This window comes from Aythya marila (genome assembly GCF_965140915.1).
Source record: "Aythya marila genome assembly, chromosome: 3".
Taxonomy (NCBI): Eukaryota; Metazoa; Chordata; class Aves; order Anseriformes; family Anatidae; genus Aythya; species Aythya marila.
Window position 1 is genome coordinate 51,437,203 of NC_139044.1, and position 22,293 is coordinate 51,459,495.

Genomic DNA, 22,293 nt, shown 5'->3' on the forward strand with positions numbered 1-22,293 from the left:
GATTAATTCTGGGTTGCATGGGCAGTTTTCCATCAAGGATGCTTGACCAAGTCATCTCGACCTCCTCCCCTGACATCTGGCAAATCCCTGACCTCCAGGGACATCAGGGAAAAGAAATCGGTGTTTTTAGTAGTGCCTGGCACTGCAAAGCCTCATTCCAACACATCCACATCTGAGAGAGTTGTTGTGATGCTACAGTAAAATAGATTTCAAAAAATAAATAAATAAAGCAGCCCGTCCAGCCCAGCCCAGCTCACCTCACGGGTGCCTGAACTAAAAGCCAGCTGTGGTGGCAGGCAGTGTGTCCGCAGCCAGGACTGCCAGCCAGCCACTTCCCAACAGGAACCTGGGGTTTTTCTCCCACTGGCTCCTCAGCTCGCTGCAGGGAAGCCTGCCGAGACCCGCAGAGAGGCACAGGGAGGGTGCAGGACGCAAGGTGGGGTTAACCCTGGGACACCCCATGGCTGCAGACAGCTTTGTGGGGTCCCCGCTCCCTGCCCGCTGGCTGTGGGGCAGGAGGCAGGGTGGCCGAAAGCTCCGTGCCGGCACAGTGCTTAATGCCAAGGAGCGGGTGGCTGCGGGTCAGCCTTAGCAAGTGTCAGCAGGCCACGCGAAATAAAGGACTGGGTTTGACTCTAAAATGGTCTCAAAACCCTTTTGCTCACCAGCTCAGATAAACATTTGAGAGCCCCAGGCGGTGGTTTCGTAGACATTTCCTCTCCCTGCTGCTTCCTTGTGCTGACGAGCACACCAAATTCTCCCAGTGCAAAGATTTATTGCTTCTTGATGGTGTTGTTACGTTCAATAGGGAAACGAATCCAGTGGGAGAGGCTTTCTGCGGGGAGGACCCATTCATGGATGTTCCTGTGCCGAGCTGACATCTGAGGATTTACTGCCCCGTGAAACAACTGGGCTCTCACCAGCAAGAATTATTACCAGCCTCCGAGCCAAACAGCCTGGCTGTGCCCAGGAAGGACCGAGCACGCCACCTCAGCAGGCTGCCCGTGCAGTGCCACTGTCCCCTGGTGTCAGGCACGGTGTCATCCCCGGCACGGAAAAATGTTCTCTTGAACCTTGTAGCGGGCAGCGTCACAGCTGGCTTGGTCTCCACGCCCCAGTGAGTTATGAGCTTTGCACCAGGGAGCATGCACTCCTTGCATGAGCAGCGCAGAAAAGCGTTCCTGCCTTCGTCACCTTCACTCGCTTTCTGGGAAAATGAAACAAATCGACACAGCCGTAGCATCACAGTGACAATTCCTTAGTCCCCGACCAGTCGGGATAAAGCAAGAGCTTAATCAAACGCAGTCCTACTGCCAGGAGTGTTTTACGTAGCTCCTGGAACCAGCACCCCCCCATCCTGCCTCAGGAGGACATCCCTGGGGCAGACCCTCACCCCACGCTACAGCCCGTATCTTGGTTAACCCTCACTAAGCAGTCCTCACCATACAGTCCAAGCTACGCTCCTGATTTTAAATACGTTTCTTTATGCACTGTTAGGCAAAGCCGGGACGTTTTCTGCCAGTGAAATTCTCACTGCTGGAGGCACTGGAAACGCTGATGTTGTTGACAACCCAATATTCAGGTAGGTGAAGAGGCAGTATCCTTACAAGAGGTGTTTCTACATGCTTGCCAAAAAGACCACCTTCCCCTCGCCCCACAAACATACAGCAGTCGTGAGCTCTGCATCTGTCCACGGAAGAGGGCGAAGAGGAGAGACGTGTATCTGAACGGCGCGGCCAGCGGGCAGGTTCTGTTGCTTCTTGGAAAATTTCGATCCCATCTCCAGATCTGACACAGCAGGAACCCAGCTTGTTTTCGCCAGTCTGAAATACCTATTTTTCCTCCTGCCTTCTTACAAAAAAAGATACTGCTATTAGTCAAGTGTTTTCCACTAAGCTTATATAAAAAGTACCTTTTACAACCAGAAAGCCCCAAACAAGTTTCGAGTTCAAAAGTTTACCACTGCTCGGCTTAAGATTTCAGAAAGCTCTCGGAGCCGTCTTTCGGTTTCAGAGATTTATCACATGCTCGGTAGACCCAAACCTTAGTATGGCCTATCGATGCCTTTTAACTCTCATACCACGTTTTATCAAGACTATACTGGCCTGTTCAGTGAGAAAAAGCACATTCTGACAGCAGCCAGGCCCAGAGCTGGCACACGTCCCGAAGGAAGATCCCACAGCGTCACCGTGCCAAAATGGGAATCTGCAAGGATGCTCTCATGTTGTCAGCTCCCTCACCCACACGAAGCACAAACCAAGCTTATGCTCAAGGAGTTTTATAAGCACACTAAGGAACTTTGGGGGGAAAAAAGTCATCAGCAAGAATGCCAAGAGCCATCAGGCAGCGCACACCAGGACAAATGAACAAACGCAGGGTTATCATGAATGATTTTGGGCAACTGCTTATTGTCAGCCCTACTGGGAATGCCAACCACTGGGGTATATAATTCCTATGTTATTTCTGCTGGCTTCTGTGACACCCATGGGAGTTAAAAGAGAGCTCTCTTGCAGAACTCTAGCCTCCTCGTTTGCTTTCAGTGCCTTAAGATCAAACGCCATCGATAACGTGGTTGTTTTAGGGAGCTCATTTATGCCTTTAACCTCTGAACAGCGAGTCCAGAGCATGCACTGTTCCCCTTTGAACAGGCTCCAGCTAAGTTCAAGTGAAGAAGTGGTATTTCTGCCGTACCATTTGGGGCATTATTCTCAATATCACAGAGGAAGGCGGTTTGGTTTTGTTTTGTCTTCTAGTTACCACAAGCACCAAAGGTCAACCCCAAAACTGAGGTTGGAGATAGCATTGACGAAAAGGAAATGAGGGTAGGGAAGTGGGAGCTCTCATTAGAATACAAGCAGGCAGCTCTCCAGCTGCTGGATAAGAAGAAGTCCTGGCGGCTCCAACTGCTCTGCTAGGACAGGAACAGCAGCTTGTGCCTGTGTTGTCGGCTGCTGGCACAGCTCGTGCGTGCCATTCCCCGAAGCACCACACGCACACAGCCGCCCCTTCCCGTGGCTGCAGCCAAGTCCCGTCTAACTCACGGCACACAGCACTTCACGTGTATGCCAGGTGAACATCAAGTGTTAGCAGAGCAGCCCAGAAATGCAGTCTCCTTAAGCAGCGCTTGCAATTCAGTACTTGCCTCCAGATACTGAACTGTCTCGCTGTCGCTTATTTTAGCATTAATGTTTGAAAATTGCTGCTTAAAAGCATAAAGAGTTAAGCCCCGCAGCCTGAAGCTACGAGATCCAGCAACCCAGTGACGTTACATTTTTAGAAGCACTAAGGTGTATCCAAAACCAGACACCCGAGTTCTTTCAAATGTGCTTATTTATTTTCTTATTCTGAAGACTCTTTGGCCATCAACACAAAAGTAACTGTTCCCTTCCACATGCTATTCATATCAATGCTTAATTGTTAAGAATTTACCTGTTTTGAGAGAAGAAGCCATCATTTCTGCTGCTGAGAAGTGAGCACGTTTTCCAGGAATAGTGTGCTTGTTGTATACACCAAGATGTTTCATATTCCCACAGGTGCTTGGGCTCTAGCTGAAGCCTAGGAAAGGCGACTGAAACTCTTTGTGCTGTTGAGTCATTTTTAATCTTCTTTCCCACAAAAGGATTCTTACAAGAATCCAGCTTTCTCCTTAGAGTGGAAACTTTCCTCTTTCTATGACTGCCTGCTCTAACACCAGCTAGAGCTTCACTGCTTCAGCACCTCCACATCCTTGTCAAACTTTGCCGATGGGTTTTGATGTTCAAAATGTGCCACTGAAAAGAACTGGGGACGATGCACCAGTTCAGACCCTATTTCTGTAACAAAGCAGGCTAAAAGCAGGAAGAGCTAGAGAAAACCTACTGCCTGAGCAGCACTACTCCAAATCATCACATCCTGGTCTTGCAGAGTTCTCTGGAAATCTGATGGATTGAAGGAAGAAATCTTCTCGATGAGGACAGTGTGCAGTCCTCAGCGCCAGCCCCCCCGACATACTCCTGAGAGCAGGCTTCTTGTTTGTTTTTCTTGTGGGACAGGGGCCCAGGCATGTGCTCAGGCTCTGTACAGACTGCACAAGTCCCTGTAAGCCCCCAGTGGCTTAGCAGCGGTTAAGGAAAACTGGACTTCTAGTTCCATGCTTTGGAGCACATGAAAGATGGAAAGGAAAGATGTAGCAGGAGTGTATTCTTAGCCAAGTATACTTGATGTTTAATGAACCAAAGAGAGGTTAGATGGCTCTGGAGAACACACTCCTGTACACAACATCCTTCAGCATCCTCATTTAGTCTGGGTCTGAATATTGTAGGCATCTGGCCTGGCCTGCTAAGTCAGAATTTTCTGCCATGGGGTAAACAGCTTCTTTGTTCCCGTAACAGCAGCCCTCCTGTACGAGCACGTTAATCAGGAGCTCGCTTTCCTCATGCGGCCCCTTCAAATGCACCAGCCAGGCAGAGCAGCACTGCTGCTGGCCCTCCAGGGCAGGGGGATTTGTCGTGAGACTCCATGGCTGCCATGTATTTTATTTTGGTTTGGTACTTCTGATTGAGTCCCGTTGAGAGATATCAATCTATAAAAACTTGTTATACTGCTACAAGAGAACCAGACACTACAACAGGCATTACAGTGAAACCACAACAACAAAAGTTAAGTTTATTCACCAGACCAGACCGCCTTCGAGCCACCACACATTCCACAGAGGAGAAGAAAATACAAACCTTGCCTTAGCTTCTCTTTCCCTCCTATCAATGCAAGATCTTTCCTGCTCTGGAGAGGAAGAGGACATAGATGTTCTTAAAACATACACAAACTGAGTAACACTGTTTAAATGTCCAAATCTTGTTTACCAGGGCGAGCTGCACATTTCAGAGCCTGCTGCCTTCAGTAAGCCCCAGACTCTGATAACATCACCTGCATTCCTCTGTAGATGAAGAGTTGTTAACTGACGACTTCTGCCACCAAACCCAAAAATTATTCCCATGTACACTTGGGCAAGTGCACCGCAAGTTACGAACTCTGCCTTCCTGCTGATGCCTGCTTTCTTCTGCCTTACCCACCCAGCGTAACCGGCCTGACATCACAGCGGCTGCACACCCCGACACTACAGAGGTCAGATGTTTAACAGCGATGGCAGCTGTGCCAACTATCAGCTGTGCATCTTCCTTCTGAGAAGCATCCTCCAGCAACGCCACAGCCAAGCGAGCTGTGCAAACAGCTGAGCGGCAAGTGCAGCACTTCCATCTCCCTCGCAAGCAGCAGAGCAGCACTTGGGTGCCTTCAATCACTGTTGCACGGGATTCAGTGAGGTAAGAGCTGGCAGGATGACGGCAAGCTGCAATTTAATTTCAAAGGAAGGAAACAGAGCTTTGAGTATTCTTTGTAATAATGGTATCAGAGCACTTTTTTGGAGGGAGTGTGCACAGAACATTTCTGTCTCATGGGTCTTCTATCACACTCCTTCCTGTAAGATCTGCAAGTGCTGGAAGAGGAACACAGCCTCCTTGCAGACAGGAGGCAAGCGCTGCAAATCTCTTCACAGCGGGCAATTCATTTGATAGCACGCTTACATTTCCAACAAGCTTTAGACAAAATTCCTTATCGGAGACTCAAATCATTCCACTGATGTGAAATATTTTATTGAAACAAGCTTTTGGGAACCCAGCCTTACTCCAAGTCATACACTGGGAATTCACAGAATCGTGAGGCCAAACCACCGACAGAAGATAGCTGCTTTCAACCAGTACCTGCACAGTCATATGGCAGCAATGTTGGAAATGCAGGAAGAAAACAGAGTTTTAGTTCCCTTCTCTCTTTCTCCTCCATCATCTGTACTTGGACCTCTCTTTGTCTTTTGATTTCTTTGGACTTCCGCTTCTGTCCGCCTTTTTATCCCAGTCTCTTACTCGGACATCTTCTCTGTATTTGTCCTTATGCTTGCTGTAACTGGAGCCTCTTTCCTGGGATCGGCTGCGACTCCGATGCCTGTCTTTCTTCTCACTCTTTGTCTTCTCCCTGTAGCGCTCTCCTTCATGCTTCCGATCAGAATCCTGTTAAAGGAATCGGATGCATACGCTGTTACAGACAGAAGAGGAAAACTGTAAAGGCGTGAGGAGAACTAGGAAGAGTTGAGCATGGCTCCTCAGCTGCCTAAGGCTGGCACTGCCTGAAACAGATTCACATCTGTGATTATTTGAAAGGGGTAACACACCATAAATAAAACTAACTGCATCAAGATACATCTACAGAAAACTCTGTGGGGTACCAGTCTATTTAAATGGCCTAAAAAAGGAGAGACCAAGAATGTATTGCACATGGTGGCGGTGTCTGAGCACACACAAAATACTCTCTAAAAACCTGCTGCAAATCCAGGTAGGCAGAAATGAGGAAATATTGAATTTCCCTGGCTTTCTGCATAGCATCACAGAGGACCCTGCCTAGCAGGTTCAGAGCACAGGAGGGATTTGCTCTGGAGATAAATGTTATGTACCAAAGGAGTGTGGCTGTCAGCAGGACACCTCCTTTGCTTGCTGCCACAGGTGGATGGTACGAAACCACTGAGACAGCGTGTTAGTGAATGAAGGAGAGGTGGCTGAATTACTCACTGTGAAATGTGACACTGGTAGGTGATGACACCGTACGTGCTAGAACGACCAGGTGGTGACACCAACACCCAGCCAGGCCAGAGCAGTTTCAGAAAGACAAGATCCTTTAACAAGATGCCATTTCTCCCGTGAAGTCACTCAGTCAAAGTTTTTTTTAATAAACAGCCCTGAATTTTAACACATGAACTCCTGCTGGCATTTTTAAGCACTGCTAGGAACTATTTTGTTCTTACTATTCAATAAAGACATACAGGGAGACACAAAACACAGGAGGGGGCCTCAGATCCTGCAGGAAGGTGCAAATGCAACTTCCTATGGAGGAAGTGGTGGACGCTTTTGAATTGAAAGCATGATCACAAGTTTAGTATCAACGTATGCTCTAGCAGGTTGACACCATTTTTAGTGGGGTTTTAATAACAACACCGGTAAACACGGATCTTTATGAACTATGGAAAAGGTCTGCATTCAATTATATACTATTTCTTAGTTTCAAATACGATTTTCATTTTTCTAAACTCTAAATTTTTCTAAATGCTCGTGGCAGTAACATTCACCAGTGTATGGCTAAAATCCAAATCACATTTATGATCACGCACATTTTATTTATTTTTTAATAGTGAAAACCCTATCAGTTACAATGAGCAACATGTACATAAACAACCATAGATTTGATCTTTATCTGTGTAACTGAAAATTTCTGCTATTGCTGAGTGCAGCAATCTCACTGGTGGCCAAATATTATTCCACATCTTTACTGCTGAACTCTATTTCAGTACAGATTTTAAAATCTGAATCAACCAAAACGGAGTGTTGCTTTTTATATTTATAAGCTATTTGTAAGAGCTTTGTCCATTCATCTTCAGAATGAGGGACAGATTTCCCTACTTTAAAGAGCAACTATTTTACCAAATGTCTTACTAGTGAACCTGAAAGCCTCGGTCTCCACGTTTGGAGAAGAAGCCAGGTTCCAGGTCTCTCTGTGGCAGGGACTGAGTACACGCCAGAAGGTGGACACCAGCAGTGGAGTAGAAAGGAACAAAACAAAAACACTGCCCAGTAAAACAGATGGTGGGCTTGGTGTGCTGCTGCCTTCAGGGGGGTTGCTGCTGACAGAGAGCACGAGGAGGAACAGGAGAAACCCAGAACAACGCTCAGAACATCTACAAAGCCAACATCAGAGACGGGCTACTGGCCAGATAGAAGCAAAAATTCTCGCTTGCAAGTCAGGGCAGGGAAAAGGCTAGCGAAGACCTGAAAGTAATGAAAAATTGCCTGCACTGAACATCACAGAAAAGAGTGACTTGCTGAAAGGATTAAAAAAGCCACAGGGGAATGGAGCCAGATAAACACAATGATCTTTAAGAAGCGTTTAATGTAAAGGTGTACAGGACGTGTCTGAAGCTGTAAGTGCCACAAAAAGGTTGTCATAGTAGCAAATATGATGGCAGTCTAGACAAACAACACAGTCATTGAAGTCATTTATAGTAATTAACAAGATAAATTGCATCTTTGTTCTCAAAAAAAAAAAGAAAGTTGTATTTCCCCTTATGCAAGATTCTACCTTTTTGAAGTCTTTGGCACAGGGAAGGGTCACATTTTTAAAATGCTAAGTTACTAAAAATACTAATGGTATTTGAAATCCAATCTTTTATGCTCTGTCCAAGTCAGAAAAATGCTCTTTTCCCATTGGAAGCAGAAGAAAATTACTATTTAAAAACAGACTCTTTCTTACTGCCGAAGTCCAGATTTCTCAATCCGGGATCGCTGCCTCTTACCAGTCAACAAATGAGTGACGATCACCCCCTTTCTTAATCCAGCACTGTGCTGGTGAACACACGAGGAAAGAATTATCAGAAGAGGGGAAGAAACTGCTCTGCAAGTTCATGGCTGACTTTGCCAAAAGTAGTAACTTGCCAAGCAGCACTTGAACGTAAATCAGCTTGAAATACCAGGATACAAAAGCAGAAGGAAGATACGCCACCTCTACAGACATTAAGCACGCTAATTAAAGGTTAAAAGGAGCAAAGAAGAAGAAGAGACAGCCATTTCAGCAGGGAGATTTTGATCAAACCTCGTCAACCTCCAATAAGTAGCAAGAGCAGAAGATTAAAAATGGAAAGATCATGATCTTTTTGCTAAAATCATGAACTGCAGAAATCTGAAAGTCTGGAAGGTCCTATGTGTAACAAACACCCACTGGTTACACCCATCCTCCACAGATCCAGTTATTTTAAAAAATAAACAATCCAAGCAACCAAAAAAGACGCAGAGAAAACTGGGAAGGGAACAAGGTCATAATACAGATCTCAAGCAGAAGCAATCAAAATGCTGTGCCAAATCCTATCCACAAACCCACACAGCGGTGCAGCCTCTTGCTCCAGACCCACATCCTGTTACCTACTGAAAGCAAGCCACAGCACCCTACCTCTTCAGCCCTCTGGAAGCAAGTCAACAGCACAAGGTTCAAAAATATATTCTTAAAACTTCAACACAAAGACTGAAGATTCAGGAAACTGGTGTCAGACTAAGAAAAGGGATGAGTCAAACTACACTAAAAAAAAAAAAGGCAAAAAAAAAAACAGCAAGAGAACAGAAAAACAACTCAACATCATGGAAACTATTCAGAAAATAAAACCCCCTTCCCTTCAGTCATAGCTGAAGCTGGTAGCACCAACTGCAGTTTCGGTTGCTATAACTTCCTATTGTAAGACTCTGCTCTCTCTCAATTAAAACCTCTGACATCCTACGGGCTCAGGATGGAAGCTTATCTACGAAACACGGTCACTGCGGTCTTCGGCAATTGATTGTGGAAAGTTAACTGTTGTTTTCTTTTCAAGTTTTTACCTCAAAGGCTTCACCTATTTCCAAAATGGGGTTAAGGGAAAACACTTTGCTTGCCTGTTCTAAAAATGCTACCATTCAACAGAAAAGTTTCCGTGCTGTTACGCTTTGTGCTGGCCTCAGTACTCACACTGAGCAGTCTCCACCTCGGGAACATGCCTCCCTCCCTGCTTCTTTTATGAGCTGCCCAGATTATGACCGTATTATAAATTTAAGAAAACAACAACAACAAAAGGCAGTTTGTATATTTTATGTGGGATTTGTCAGCTAAGCTGCCTGCAAAATTCATCTGGAAAGGGCTGTGCTCATGTCACTTTACTGATTTTTTAAATTGGACTGAATGCATACTCACTTGGACTAGATGATCTTTGAAGGTCCCTTCCAACTGAACTATTCTATTCTATTCTACTCAGTAAATAGTGATTTTTTTTTCTACTTAGCTCATTTCTCCTTAATGCTCAAATCTTGACAGTAGTAACCTCTGCACCTGGTATTACAGGCATTCAGTTTCCATGAAACATCAACATTTTGACTACCTCAGGTTCACAGAAACGTGAAAATGCTGACTGAACAGGCTGCAGTGAATGACAGAACTGCTGTCTTCTGGCAATCCCCTCCACAGCCGGAGTCCTACAGCACTGTACAGATGCAAGTAAACCCACACAGAGATGTTGCACAAGTATTTCCAAAACAATTCAGAAAAAAATAAACAGACAATTCAAAGAGGCTGTGTTTCTGATTCCACATGGGAGAAAGCCAACATGCGCTTCTGGCAAGAAAATAAAAAATAGATTGCATTCATGAAATATCATTAACTTCTGGTTTATGACTGGGAACATGTGAACAACAGGTTCAAAGTGCTGAAGATCTCCTACCTTATGAGAGGCTACACTGCTTCTTCAGGACGTTTTGGCAAAAAGCCATTCAGACATGCCAAGCTTCGAAAGTCCAGAAAGATTTGGGAAACCTCTTTCATAATCAGGCACTGACATCAGCCTTCTGTACGTTTACAACCGCTGTATTTTATGGGACTTTGCACACCAGGTCCCCAGTTCAAAATCAGACTTCTTTTTCCTGGCTTACCCTTACTAGGAAAATAAACTGCTATCAAGTTAAATCATTAATGCAAGAAGAGGTGAGCACCTTGTGTTTTTTGGTCCGCTTGTCATCCTCTTCATCTTCAGAGTGGTGATGCTTCTTCTTCTTCTGTTTTTTAGCTGAGTGCGATTGACTTGTTTGAGACTCTTCTTCCTCCTCCTCTAGCACAAGGTCATACTTGGCACTGATAGCGTTGGTTAAGGGCATATTTATTACTTAATATCAATAAATATCAGAACACAGAAGTTCATGAAGCAAACAAACCCCAGTTTATCAGACAGTGAGTGGTTTATGAAGGCACACAGGTATTGAAATAATCAGCTGTGTTAAATGGCTGAATTCTGCTTCGTCAAACACTACAGCCAGGTCCCAATTCACTCTTCTTTTTTTTTTTTCCCCACCACCCACAGATCTCTGAAAAAGTTACAGCTTTCTGTTCTCTCATGCTCACCACAAGCAAAGCAGGATTGCAGAACCTGATTTAGTCACTACTATTGTCCCATTCCAGGTGCAGCAGATCCCACGTGAAACTACTTAAAACTCTGTTATGCCTTATGTCACTGCATGGCTTTACACGGGGAACATTATTTACCTGCACACAGTGATTTGATTACATTCACCTTCGTCACTAAATGAAAAAGGCAAAATGTTTAATTCCATCTCAAACACCAGATGGTTATGTGAAGTTGCAGCAAAAATATATATTTGGCAATCTTTAAGAATAAGAAGTCTTTTCCAGACTGTTTTCATAAACTCTACTTGGTACAAAAAATACATTTGACCGGAAAAGGATACTCCTGCTTTGGTTTTACCTTCTCTTTCAGAGCAAATTTTGAAGGTCTGTCACGTTCCTTCTCATATTCTTTGAAATCATCCTTGGTATACTGCCCACCTGTCCACAGAAAAATATATTCAACTCACTGCAACTAAAAAAGCAAACAAGGGATCTTCCTAACCCTACAGGGATTCATACAGTTCCAAGAAAAACACTGACATCTGGATAACAGAGTAGAAAAGGGTAGGGCAAGTCATGATTCTGTGCTTCTCTTGCTTGCAGATCTCATTAAACAAATTACGGTTTTTTCCTCAGTCACATCCAGTAGAGACACAGCATGAACAGGATCACAAAGCAGGATTTAGTAACTGGTTTAGCCCCTCTTTGATTATAGGTCATTTAATAGTGAGAATAGTCATAGGCTTTCACAGCAACAGTAATGTATCACAGGACCTGTGCTCTGGGATGCACAAAGGGAAACCTCTAAGACAGCTACAGCTCTCCATCTGAATTCCTAAGCTGTCAAAAAATCATTATGTCTTAAGAGGGGCATCACCAATCTCATTTTCCACCCACTCACTTGGCAACAGCAGCTCACAGACCGAAATGCTATTCTATGGCAACATGCTGCCATCGCCCGGTCCTACTTGAAACTGCAAGATTAACTGGCTGGGTCAGAAATAGCCCCAAATATCCACAAACATCTGAAACTGTTTTGTTTTTTAAACATACAAGCTATACAATATGCGCGATATAGAGGAGGTGAAGAGAGGAAAGGCTTGGCCTGAATGTTCACTTTTCCTTGCGTACACCCAACTGTCATACAGTGAATAATGAAACTAGAAAGCAACAAGGCACTGCCACATTAATGTTGCAGATAAGCATCTTCAAAAGCACCACTTTTGAAGCTTGAGGTAGGAACATATGATTTACCTGCAAAAATCTATCTGTTGAAAGGCAATCCATGGTGATGCAATTTTTTGTTTCTGAGCTAGCCAGTACATGTAGCAGTAGTGAAGAGAAGAGCTAGAAACCTTGTTGCTCTGTTACTATATTGCCAGGGAAATCTACACCCTGGAAGATGAGATGATTTAAGCTCTTAACAATTGCTTCTCTTTACATAAATACTTACCGTTTAGGAGTCATGGCTTTTCTTTGTGAGGGTCAAAAATCACATGTACTTACCTTTTCCTTTCCACTTAATCTTTGCAACAGATTGGCTAAAATCCACATGTATCCGTCTGTCATCTATTAGCACATTGTCCATTTTGAAATAGGCTTTCTCACAGTCTTCCTCCTGACATTAATGTTTCCAGAAATTTTTGAGTCATGATTATATCAAAGAAGTATTCCACCAAAGACCTCAAACACAAACTCAACTGCTCAGTGGCATACGTTTCCCAATGAACACACCACACATGGTATTTTTCTTAGAATTGCGTAAACCACAACAGTTCATGCATTGTGTCGTTTCAAAAGAAATAGTTATGCTTTGTCCCAATGTAAACATTTAAAATTACATTTTTTTCAGTTCATTTCACCTCTTTAAAAATTTGCCAGGGACAACAGCAACTAACAAAAGTTCCATTTTAAGTACACAATAGGCTAACGGAACGTGTTCTTGCTTGTCCAGTGTTTTCCAGTTTTTCTCACAGATTAACAAGATTATCAGAAAGTCTCTAGCAAGAAGCTATGCACCATCAAAAAGCTTTTACGAGCAATCACACTGTATGAGCAGCATGTGGATAAAGCTAACGCAATTTACAACCCCAGTAAGTACTGTAGCACAGTGGTGTAGACACCGATCTCCCTTCTTTCACATTCCCTCCTCTCTTTATGCAGCACTACCCCATTTTCTGCTGGCATTCCTTTCTTTTACTCTTCCTAACTGTTTGAAAGTCCTAATGTACTCAGAAAAACACAGTCCTGCTCTAAACCCACTGGTTTCAAGACCAGCTAAGGCCATATTCATATCGTTTGGCTGAAAAAAAAAGATTTTTGACTGATTTAGGACCTACAACTTCTGCAACTCAGTCAGTAATAGAAAATGGTAGCTACCCCACACTTGAAGATTTCACTCTTCTCCTTTAGTGGTAGGATACTGAAAATGAACCTTGATAAGCAGAATCTACATCCAACACAACTACAAAACGTACCTTTTCAAATTCAATGAAAGCATAACAAAGAGATTCACCAGTCTTCCAGTCTCGAATCACTTCACAGCTGAAAAATTGGCATGAGATCAACATGTCAGTGCTTTCAGAGCAAGACTCACGTAAGCATTGCTTAAAAGGGAGAGTAACTGTTTAAGAATAAAAGAAACAGAAAAACAAACCTCAAAGGTATTTTAACACTTGATTCTGAGACCCTTACTGATACGGGTGTCGCTACACAGGAAAAGTGCACGGGATATTACTGAAGTAAGTAATTTTAACACTTAGTTCACAAGTCCTTAACTTGAATTGTAAGCTAGGGATGAACTGTAGCACTAGGAACAGAACTGTATTGGATTAATGAAAAAATTATTTCCCAACAGTACTGCTTGTGACTAAGTTTTTGCCTTTCACCAATAAGAGACAATAAACCTCACATTCTGTTTTTACAGTCATTGAAGGAAAGTTTAAACAGGCAAATTTCTCTTCTTAGCAGGCACACTGCTAGCAGCCATCTTACCAGGCAGTTCACTGGGGAAAAATAAAAGGCCTGAAGTATTGGATCAGTAGAAGTAAAATGGGAATAATTAGAGTACTGCATCAGTATTACCAAACTCATATACAGCACCAGAATTCTGAATACAGTATGTTGAAGGAGCTCAAATAGGCAACAAATGCAGTAAATAGGGCATTCATGTGAGACTTGAAACTCCTTCAAGCACATTAAGCAGCTGACATATTAGGATTTAATACACAATTCAAAAGATGATCAAGACAAAAAAAAAGGGGGGGAGAAACTGAGTATTCAGACAAGCTGTATGAATTCTTTGCAGCAGCCACTAATTAAGAGGAAGGTAGGACTGTCTTATGCAAGGACTCTTCCCTTTGTTGAATTATTCAATCTATCTAAAAGTGGAAGGTCTGCAAAAGAGTTTATTAAACAAACTGATAAAGGAAAAGAAAAGGTGTAAAAAGATCCCTACAACATCCAGAAATTCTGCTCCAGTGTGTGGTGAACACAGTATCAGTCACACACACACACCCTAAGGAGTGCACAAACTTGTAGGAACGTGACACAGAACTGACTTAGTGGGCATATGAATATATAGGACCTACCCGAGACCATCGGAATAAACCTAACTAAACTTCTTTGAAAGGGTCAACGTGCCTATGCAAGATAGTGAGTCACTTTTGAAATCCCCCTGGAAATTCTAAGAAACTTCTGCACCAGTGTTTTAGTGAAATTAAGCAGTAATGGCATAAGAAAGATCTTTTATCGATAAAAATGTGCAAGACATGTATTGATAAAAACGTGCAAGAAGAGTAGGATTCTAAAATCTGTAAGATTTTTTTTTTTTTATTAACTTGCTAATAGTACAGGCTATAAAGCATTTATAGCTCTAGGAATAATTAGAAAAGGTGTTGAAAGCAAAGTGGAGAATACCCCTGTGCCATTCTAACTCTGTAATTTCTTTAACACTGTATGCAGTTCTGTTCCTCTCATCTCAAGGTGAAAACAAAAGAACAGAAAAGAGCTGAGAAAAGGGAAATGAAGCAAGGCAAATTCCTCTACAAACTATGCTGGCTTGTACTCTTAGCCAGAAACAAAGATGATTTGAGAGTATATGATAGAGAGCTGTAGGAAAGTAGGTTTCACTTCACTATCTTTTGATACCAGCATAGGGGAAAATCAGCTGAAACTACTAGGAGCCAGGTTCAGAGCTGAAGAAGGCAGCAGGCATGGGGAACACCTTAACAAAGAACACACTGAACGCTAGAAATGTTTACCACTTTATCCCAAGCTGTACGTACTCCCAGGGAAAATTAAGACACGAAGACTGTATGTAGCTCGTGTAGCATTTGAACTGTAGATCGCAGAAAGGAGGGTGAGGGCAGGGGGCTGGGAAAAAATATTCTGTATGTCTCCCTTGTTCCACTTTCACTTAAAGTCACTGCTGGAGACAGGATATTCAGCTAGCTAGATGTGACCTTGTATCACCACCATTGTCATCATCTGCCCAGGGATAAGCCTCCAGAGACACCAGAATACTACTTAACAGTCCAACCTAAATAGACTGATGGGTATAAAGTTCAGTTTCAACAAAGGTTTTCTTCTTCACATTACAATAATTACCTTTTAATTGGACCAAATCGTGAAAATATTATCTCCAGGTCTTCATCCGTGGTCACAGGATTCAGTTTACAAACAAACAGCACGTTTTCTGGTGGCTTGACTTCTGCATCTGGTAAGTCTCCCACCTGTGGGATACAAAAATAGACTTTCATCACTTCTGCCTAAAGTTCTCTGTGTTTTACCGCCACAAGCACACTGACAACACATCTTGTGGATGATTTCAGACAAAATCCTATCACAAAATCAAAACCAAGCACAATAGTTTTCTCCCTCAATGTCACAATAAGACTATTTTCTAAAGAACCTAGAAACAATTAACCTATTTGCAATTCCACCACAGGGATTTCAGGAAAGTCACAAATACTTTCCCACCTTGCTTTCCCTGTTCATAACTTAACAATACTCAGTTCTAATTGATGAAAAGCCTCACTTTTTTTTTTTCCTTTTTAGAATAAATGGTGAAAGTGTGATTTTTAGAGCCACTCTGTTTCAGAAATAGAATGGACTGGATCCATTCTTTAGTTTCTATCTGTACCTAAGACAACTTCAAACTGCCTTGAAATCTGGCAACAACTATCCTAAATTTCAGTTCGCCCTACTAGATAAGGATGACAATTACACACCTTTGTTCAGATAGACAAAGGGAGGCAGCATTCATGCTACCTAGGAGACAACGCTTGCTTACAGTATGCACAACCTTGATTTTTGCAATCTCAGATCAAAATTCCCTCATCAGAACCAGCAATCTAAGTTCCAGAGGAAAACACAAATACACACAACACCTCCTGTTGAATTGCAGCACTTCTTTACAAAACCCGAATAAAAGACTAGTGATACACAAACAATTTATCTCCACCTTTTACTTAATATGGTAATAAAAAGGTAAATGTATATTAGTGTGGTAACAGGAAGAAGCAAAGTAACACAAGTAAGAAACAGATTCCAGAAAAGATCTTAAGGACACAACGTGCTGTCAGAAATGTTAGTACACTAAATTTTTCATCTCTTCAGGTAAAGGTAAATACAAAAAGATGTTCACCATCTCCAGAAGAATGGCACGAGTTTTCGCTTCTTTTTCTGCCTGAACTTCTTCTATTTCATCTGCAGATCGTCCTTTCAAGTCATCAATTTCTTCATCTGCTCCTATTCTGCCACTCTGAAAAAAAATTGAAGGGAAAAACTATTTAATAGCAATCCATGGCCAAAAGATTCTCTCATTTTCCAAATCTTACTTGGATGCCTTCTGCCTTCCACTTGTCCCCCCTTCCGTAATACTTTCACAAAGTATTAAAGACAGATTCTTATTTTGACCAGTCTCTGCTGACAACTAACAGGGATCTGTTTACTTAATTCTTTCTTCCAGCTTTCCCCAAGAAGCTGTCACAAATACTCACATCTAGCTGCTCCTTAGTAGGTTCTGGTGAGCGATCAGGAATAGACAAGCCAGGTGGATCATCAAAGGGATCATCTAAAATTACTGTATGATTTATCCTAACAGGGAACAACATCAAGACCAGAATCAGTCAACAAGCAAATAAAACTCTCTTTACCCAAGTAATAGGAAAGCAGCCCTGCTGATTCTCAGTTATATCATAAAAAGCCACACATACTTGTAAATACTAGAATCAGTGCTTTTATAAAGGCAAGGTAGGTGCACATTTTCTTATGATTTTTCTTATTTTAGTAGCTGCTTATTTTCTTATATACCTATTTCCAGACTAATACATAACCTAGTAACATCTAATATCAAGTAATGTTGCACTTTTTTGCTGCTAATTCCTTCTACTACATAAATCTAGAAATCACAATTAAAAGAATCATACAAATGGAATAAAACTTCTTAGAGCAACTACATTGATTATTTTGCTCAAATTGTCTTATAATTTAGGTTGGACAACATTTCCATGCCTGTTCCTGCAAGTTCACATAGGTGTTAAAGACTCCATGAAGATATGGAGTCCATCTGAAAACACATGCCTACACAAATGCTCAGATTTATGGCTTGCAACTTGTATCAACTCACGACAGACTTCCATAATAAATACTACATTACTTAAGAAGAAATTCAAGTTCTTGTAAAGACAGAATCATACAGCATTTCACCAAGAACACTGCAGTAAAATAGTATTTTAGATACCATGTACAAGTCACCTAACATTGCCATAACGATTTAGTTTCCAAGAAGACGGATGTGTTAAATTATATAATCCTCCAAAATGGGAAGCCAAATGCAGTCACACCTAATATCTTGATATGGGATAAAATCCTTATCCACAAAGGTTTCGTTAATTGTCTTCAATACGTCCATGCCTTCGGTCACTTCTCCAAATACTGTATGCACACCATCAAGGTAATCCAGGTTTTCCCCTGTTGTAATGAGAAACTGCAAAAAAAGATACAAAATCAGTAACAGTGAATGGAAAAAAAGAGGGCTTCAGTTTTACCTTAGGAGAGATAAAACTCTCACTGGAGTCAGAGGAAAAAAAACTCTTCCTAACTTCTGCATTCTTAAATGTAAATGCAAATATCACTGCTTCTTCCTAAAAAAAAATCCTACCAACAATTTCATACTTCCAATGCAGAGAAACAGGAAAATTATCTCTGTATATTACAAAAAGCTCTAGCTGGAGCAAAATCACATTTATTGTTTTTTAAGTTGTTCTTTCTTCATGAAAAAAAATAATAATTCAAATGTATGGATATTTCATGTGACGCATTTTAATACATGTATATAGAAGTGACAATGCATCTAAAATAATTATTGAGAAATTGTATTGTTCTATGAGATTAGAGCTTTAAACATACCTACAGAAAAAGCTTTGTGCACTTGAACAGGGAACAACATCAATTTCAGAAACTGTTTTACAATATTTTTTTTGGTGTGGGAAGAAATAAAACTTGCACTCAGATAAAATTATACATTTACATTGTCTTAATGCACACTTTAATGTAATCATACAGAGAACGCTGTGATTTCAGTTTCCAAACTCAGATGAAGTTATAATTGTAAAGTTTTAAGATTATTCTAAAAAACAAGTTCTTCACTTTTCATATCCATTTAACTACAGGATTTGTTATTCCTTAATCTTACTCTAAGATTATCAAAATCACATAAAGGTATTAACAAAAACAAACAAGGAGAAAAAAATGAGAGGGCTGAATTTAACAAAATTTATAAATTTGAGCTAGGCCAGGATTTTAATCTGAGCATCTCAACCTCTTTCTTCTCTGTAATCAAATACCTACTGGCACCTGGAACACTACAAAAAGTATTTACCTAAGGCCGTTTTTATACGTGGCTTTTGACCATCTTACAAGATGATGCTCTTGAGATGACATCATTATATATTGTTATACCCTTTTTGCAAATTCAAGGAATTTTCATTTTTCTTACTTAGACGTGCACCTCCAACACTGCATACTGACCTGTGATCCATGCTGATCGCTGCCATTGTTCACCATGGACACGGTTCCTTTTTTCTTGTGCTTAATTCTCGGCACTTTTTCTGCTTCAAAAAATCTGGCTTGATCACCATACAGTTGACTGAAAATACATGGGAAATATGTTATCAAGCAAGTAAATATTTAAAAGTGAGATTAAAAAATGCTGTAAAACAGTAAATGCAACTTTTTTCTTTTTTTTTATATCGGCGCAATGTGCACATTTTTATCTACCAGTACAGTTATACAGTTCATTTTATATTACAGATAACAGATTTTTCTCTGAAGCATTTCAGAGGTTTTATTTTATTTTTTTGTTTGTTTGTTTGTTTTTGTGAGGGCTTGTTTCTGGTTTTTAGTGCAGCATACAGTATTTTTCTAGGGCCTGAAGGGAGTACAGATTTTGATAAGGGTCCATCAGAATAAATTAAGCCAACACTTTAAAAATGCAACAATTTATGCTTTCAATTTCTCTTTCAAGACAAACAGAAAGCCACTATTATCCGCGTATAAATTAAGTTCATCGTACATGCAGGACTGCATGTACTTTATAATTTAAGACACATAAAATATGACAAATCATCAAAACATTTTTTAATTTTTGAAGTCTATCCCTGATTTTCACCTTACTCCATAATTGACAGGGGCATGGTCAATACATAGTTTTGCCCAAATATAAGGAACAATGTTGTGTTTGAACTTATTTTGTTAAGCATGTGTAGGTCTTTACGAAGATTCAAATTAAAGTTTGCCTGCATCAGTTTCCTGGGTAGCAGGAAACCCCAGTTCTGTGGATTTCAGCAGTAATAAACAGGTGGAAATGACATATTGCTGTTCTCCATGCTAGCAGCAGAAGAGTATCTGCAACTCGCTTATCACATTTTCCTTCCGTATCTGCCATACTACTGGGCCTCAGAAGAAGACCAAAACAATCCTTATAACAGAAAATAATGTAAAAATAAACTTGATCTACTCACATGCAGAGACAGCTCAGGGCTGGCAAGCATGCCTACCTATACTAACATCTCCCTAGCTCAATTAAACTGCTTCCAGGATCACAACAGTTCCATGTCCCCAAAGGTTTTCTATTTTAAAGGCTCTGACAGACCAGAGTTACAAATATCAACACTGGTCTAACAACACTGGCTCTGGTCAAACTCAGCTATTTATCTGTGTGTGCCACGTTCCTCAGCACCCCAGGCTTTTAGTTCTACTATGCAATTTTAATTCTATTTTTAACATTATTTTTAAAGGAAACATACAGAACACACGGACTTTGCTAGGTTCCACTTTACTGTTTGAACTTCTTCAGCTTCTGTGTTTATGACTATTAACATTTTCAACAAGTCAATTTTTAAGGCAACACGGTTGCTTTCTTGCACACAGGAAATCAAGCATAGCCTCTGTGTTCCCCTCTTGCTCAACTGAACATATTTTATTATAAAAATAAAAGCAGTAACAAACTGGTCATGATTGTGCCTTCCGTGGAGCAGTTAGTTATGATACTCATCCTACAAAACCAAACCTAGTTACTTGCTCACTTTTAAATAAGCAGACATTTACATACAGCCAGTTATAACTTTGTTTCTAAGGTCAGAGATAGAATACTGTCCAGAAAAAGCATCTCAATGGTCAAGGACAGTGTAGGAATTAAAAAAGCATTTGGCTATAAAAGCTGAAGAAGCTTATGCATCATTGTTACTCCCCAGCAGTAACTCTGCCTCAAAAGAGCTGAAGACAAGCCAAGCGGACCCTTTGCTCCCGTACGATGTCTCTGCTATGAAGCGGCACAAACACGTTTTACTTACCAAAATACAGATTCGCCGCCTCGGCCAGTCCCCATGGGGTCCCCAGTTTGTATAATAAAGTCCCTCTGTCACAAAGCAGAATATGTAAGATGTTGCTGCCGTGTTTGCGAATTTAAGCCAAGAAAAATACAGAGAGAGAACTGCGAATACTCACCTGCACATTGTAAATGAGGCAATAGTTGTAGTACTTGATTTTGCAGAGCTTCAGGAAATTCAGGCAAGCTGCAAGAAAACACGCTGCCGGTTACCGGAGGGGCTGGCGGACACGGTACGCACGGCTGTAAGGGGATGCCCCAGGGGCTCAACCTTCCCCCCTGCCCATCTCCCCGTTTCCATCTCCCCGTTTTCAGGCCCCCCGCACACGCCGCCCCCGGGCGCCTCCCGCCCGCAGCCCCGCCGAGGCCCGAGGCGGCCGTGCCGGGCCGTGCCGTGCCGTGCCCAGGCAGCCGGCGCCCCCCAGCCCCGCTCCCCATCGCAACGCCACCCCGTACCGCGGGGCCGCTCCTCCGTGTACAGGTCGATGACCAGGTCGCCCAGCGTGGTCTCCAGCAGCACGGCCATGGCCGCTGCCCGCTCCCTCACGGCACGGCACGGCCCGGCACGGCCCTGCCCGCCGCACGGCCGCCCTCTGGCGGGGCGGAGGAGGAGAAGCCGCTGGGGGCCGGGGCTGTGAGGCACGGCGGGGCGAGGGGCTGGGGGGTCACTGAGCAGCTCCAAGCTCACCCGGTCCAACCACCCCTACCACCAGTGTCCCCACTGACCATGTCCCCAAGCACCACGTCCAGCCTCTCCTTGAGCACCCCCAGGGACGGTGACACCACCACCTCCCTGGGCAACCCGTCCCAGTGCCTGGCTGCTCCTTCTGAGCAGAAATGTCTCCTCATTGCCAGCCTGAACCTCCCCTGGTTGCAACTGGAGGCCATTCCCTCTGGTCCTATCACTGCGAGAAGAGGCCGACCCCCAGCTCCCCGCGCCTTCCCTTCAGGTAGCTGCAGAGAGCAATGAGGTCTGCCCTGAGCCTCCTCTTCCCCAGACCAAACACCCCCAGCTCCCTCAGCCGCTCCTCACAGGACTGAGTCCTCCAGGCCCTGCACCAGCTTCGTAGCCCTGCTCTGGACACAAGCACTGTCACCTCACGGTTAGGTTATTAGTGGGTTATCTGGTCCAGTGCTTGCCTGGAGCACACTGCTAGGCACGGCTTGTGGTGCCATGGGTGATGCTGAAAGAGCAAACAAACAGAATTTACTCCCTTTTAACTGATGCCATAGCATGTGCTTGGTGTTACATGATACAGCTGAAATAATCTCATTGCCTTCAAAGCACGGGATCCCATGCTAAGAATTTCAACTTGACCTTGACCTTCCTTATTTTTCATAGTAATATCAAACCATGTTATGCTATGTTGAAAATAGAAATTTAATGCAATAATAGAAGTACATTTCATACTTAT

At 42.5% G+C, this 22,293-nt stretch overlaps 1 protein-coding gene across 1 annotated transcript; it reads right to left on the reverse strand.

The window, feature by feature from the left end:
- Positions 1-4,618: 4,618 nt before the first annotated feature.
- Positions 4,619-21,456, reverse strand: PPIL4 (peptidylprolyl isomerase like 4). Its single transcript, XM_082757528.1, has 13 exons — positions 21,335-21,456; positions 20,998-21,065; positions 20,844-20,908; positions 19,021-19,138; positions 17,835-17,977; positions 16,989-17,085; positions 16,634-16,750; positions 15,595-15,719; positions 13,464-13,530; positions 12,493-12,604; positions 11,328-11,424; positions 10,578-10,716; positions 4,619-6,038 (listed from the first exon to the last, which is right to left on the reverse strand). Exons 1-13 carry the CDS (start codon positions 21,402-21,404, stop codon positions 5,814-5,816), a joined length of 1,443 nt encoding a protein of 480 aa, XP_082613654.1. The 5' UTR covers positions 21,405-21,456; the 3' UTR covers positions 4,619-5,813.
- Positions 21,457-22,293: the final 837 nt, after the last annotated feature.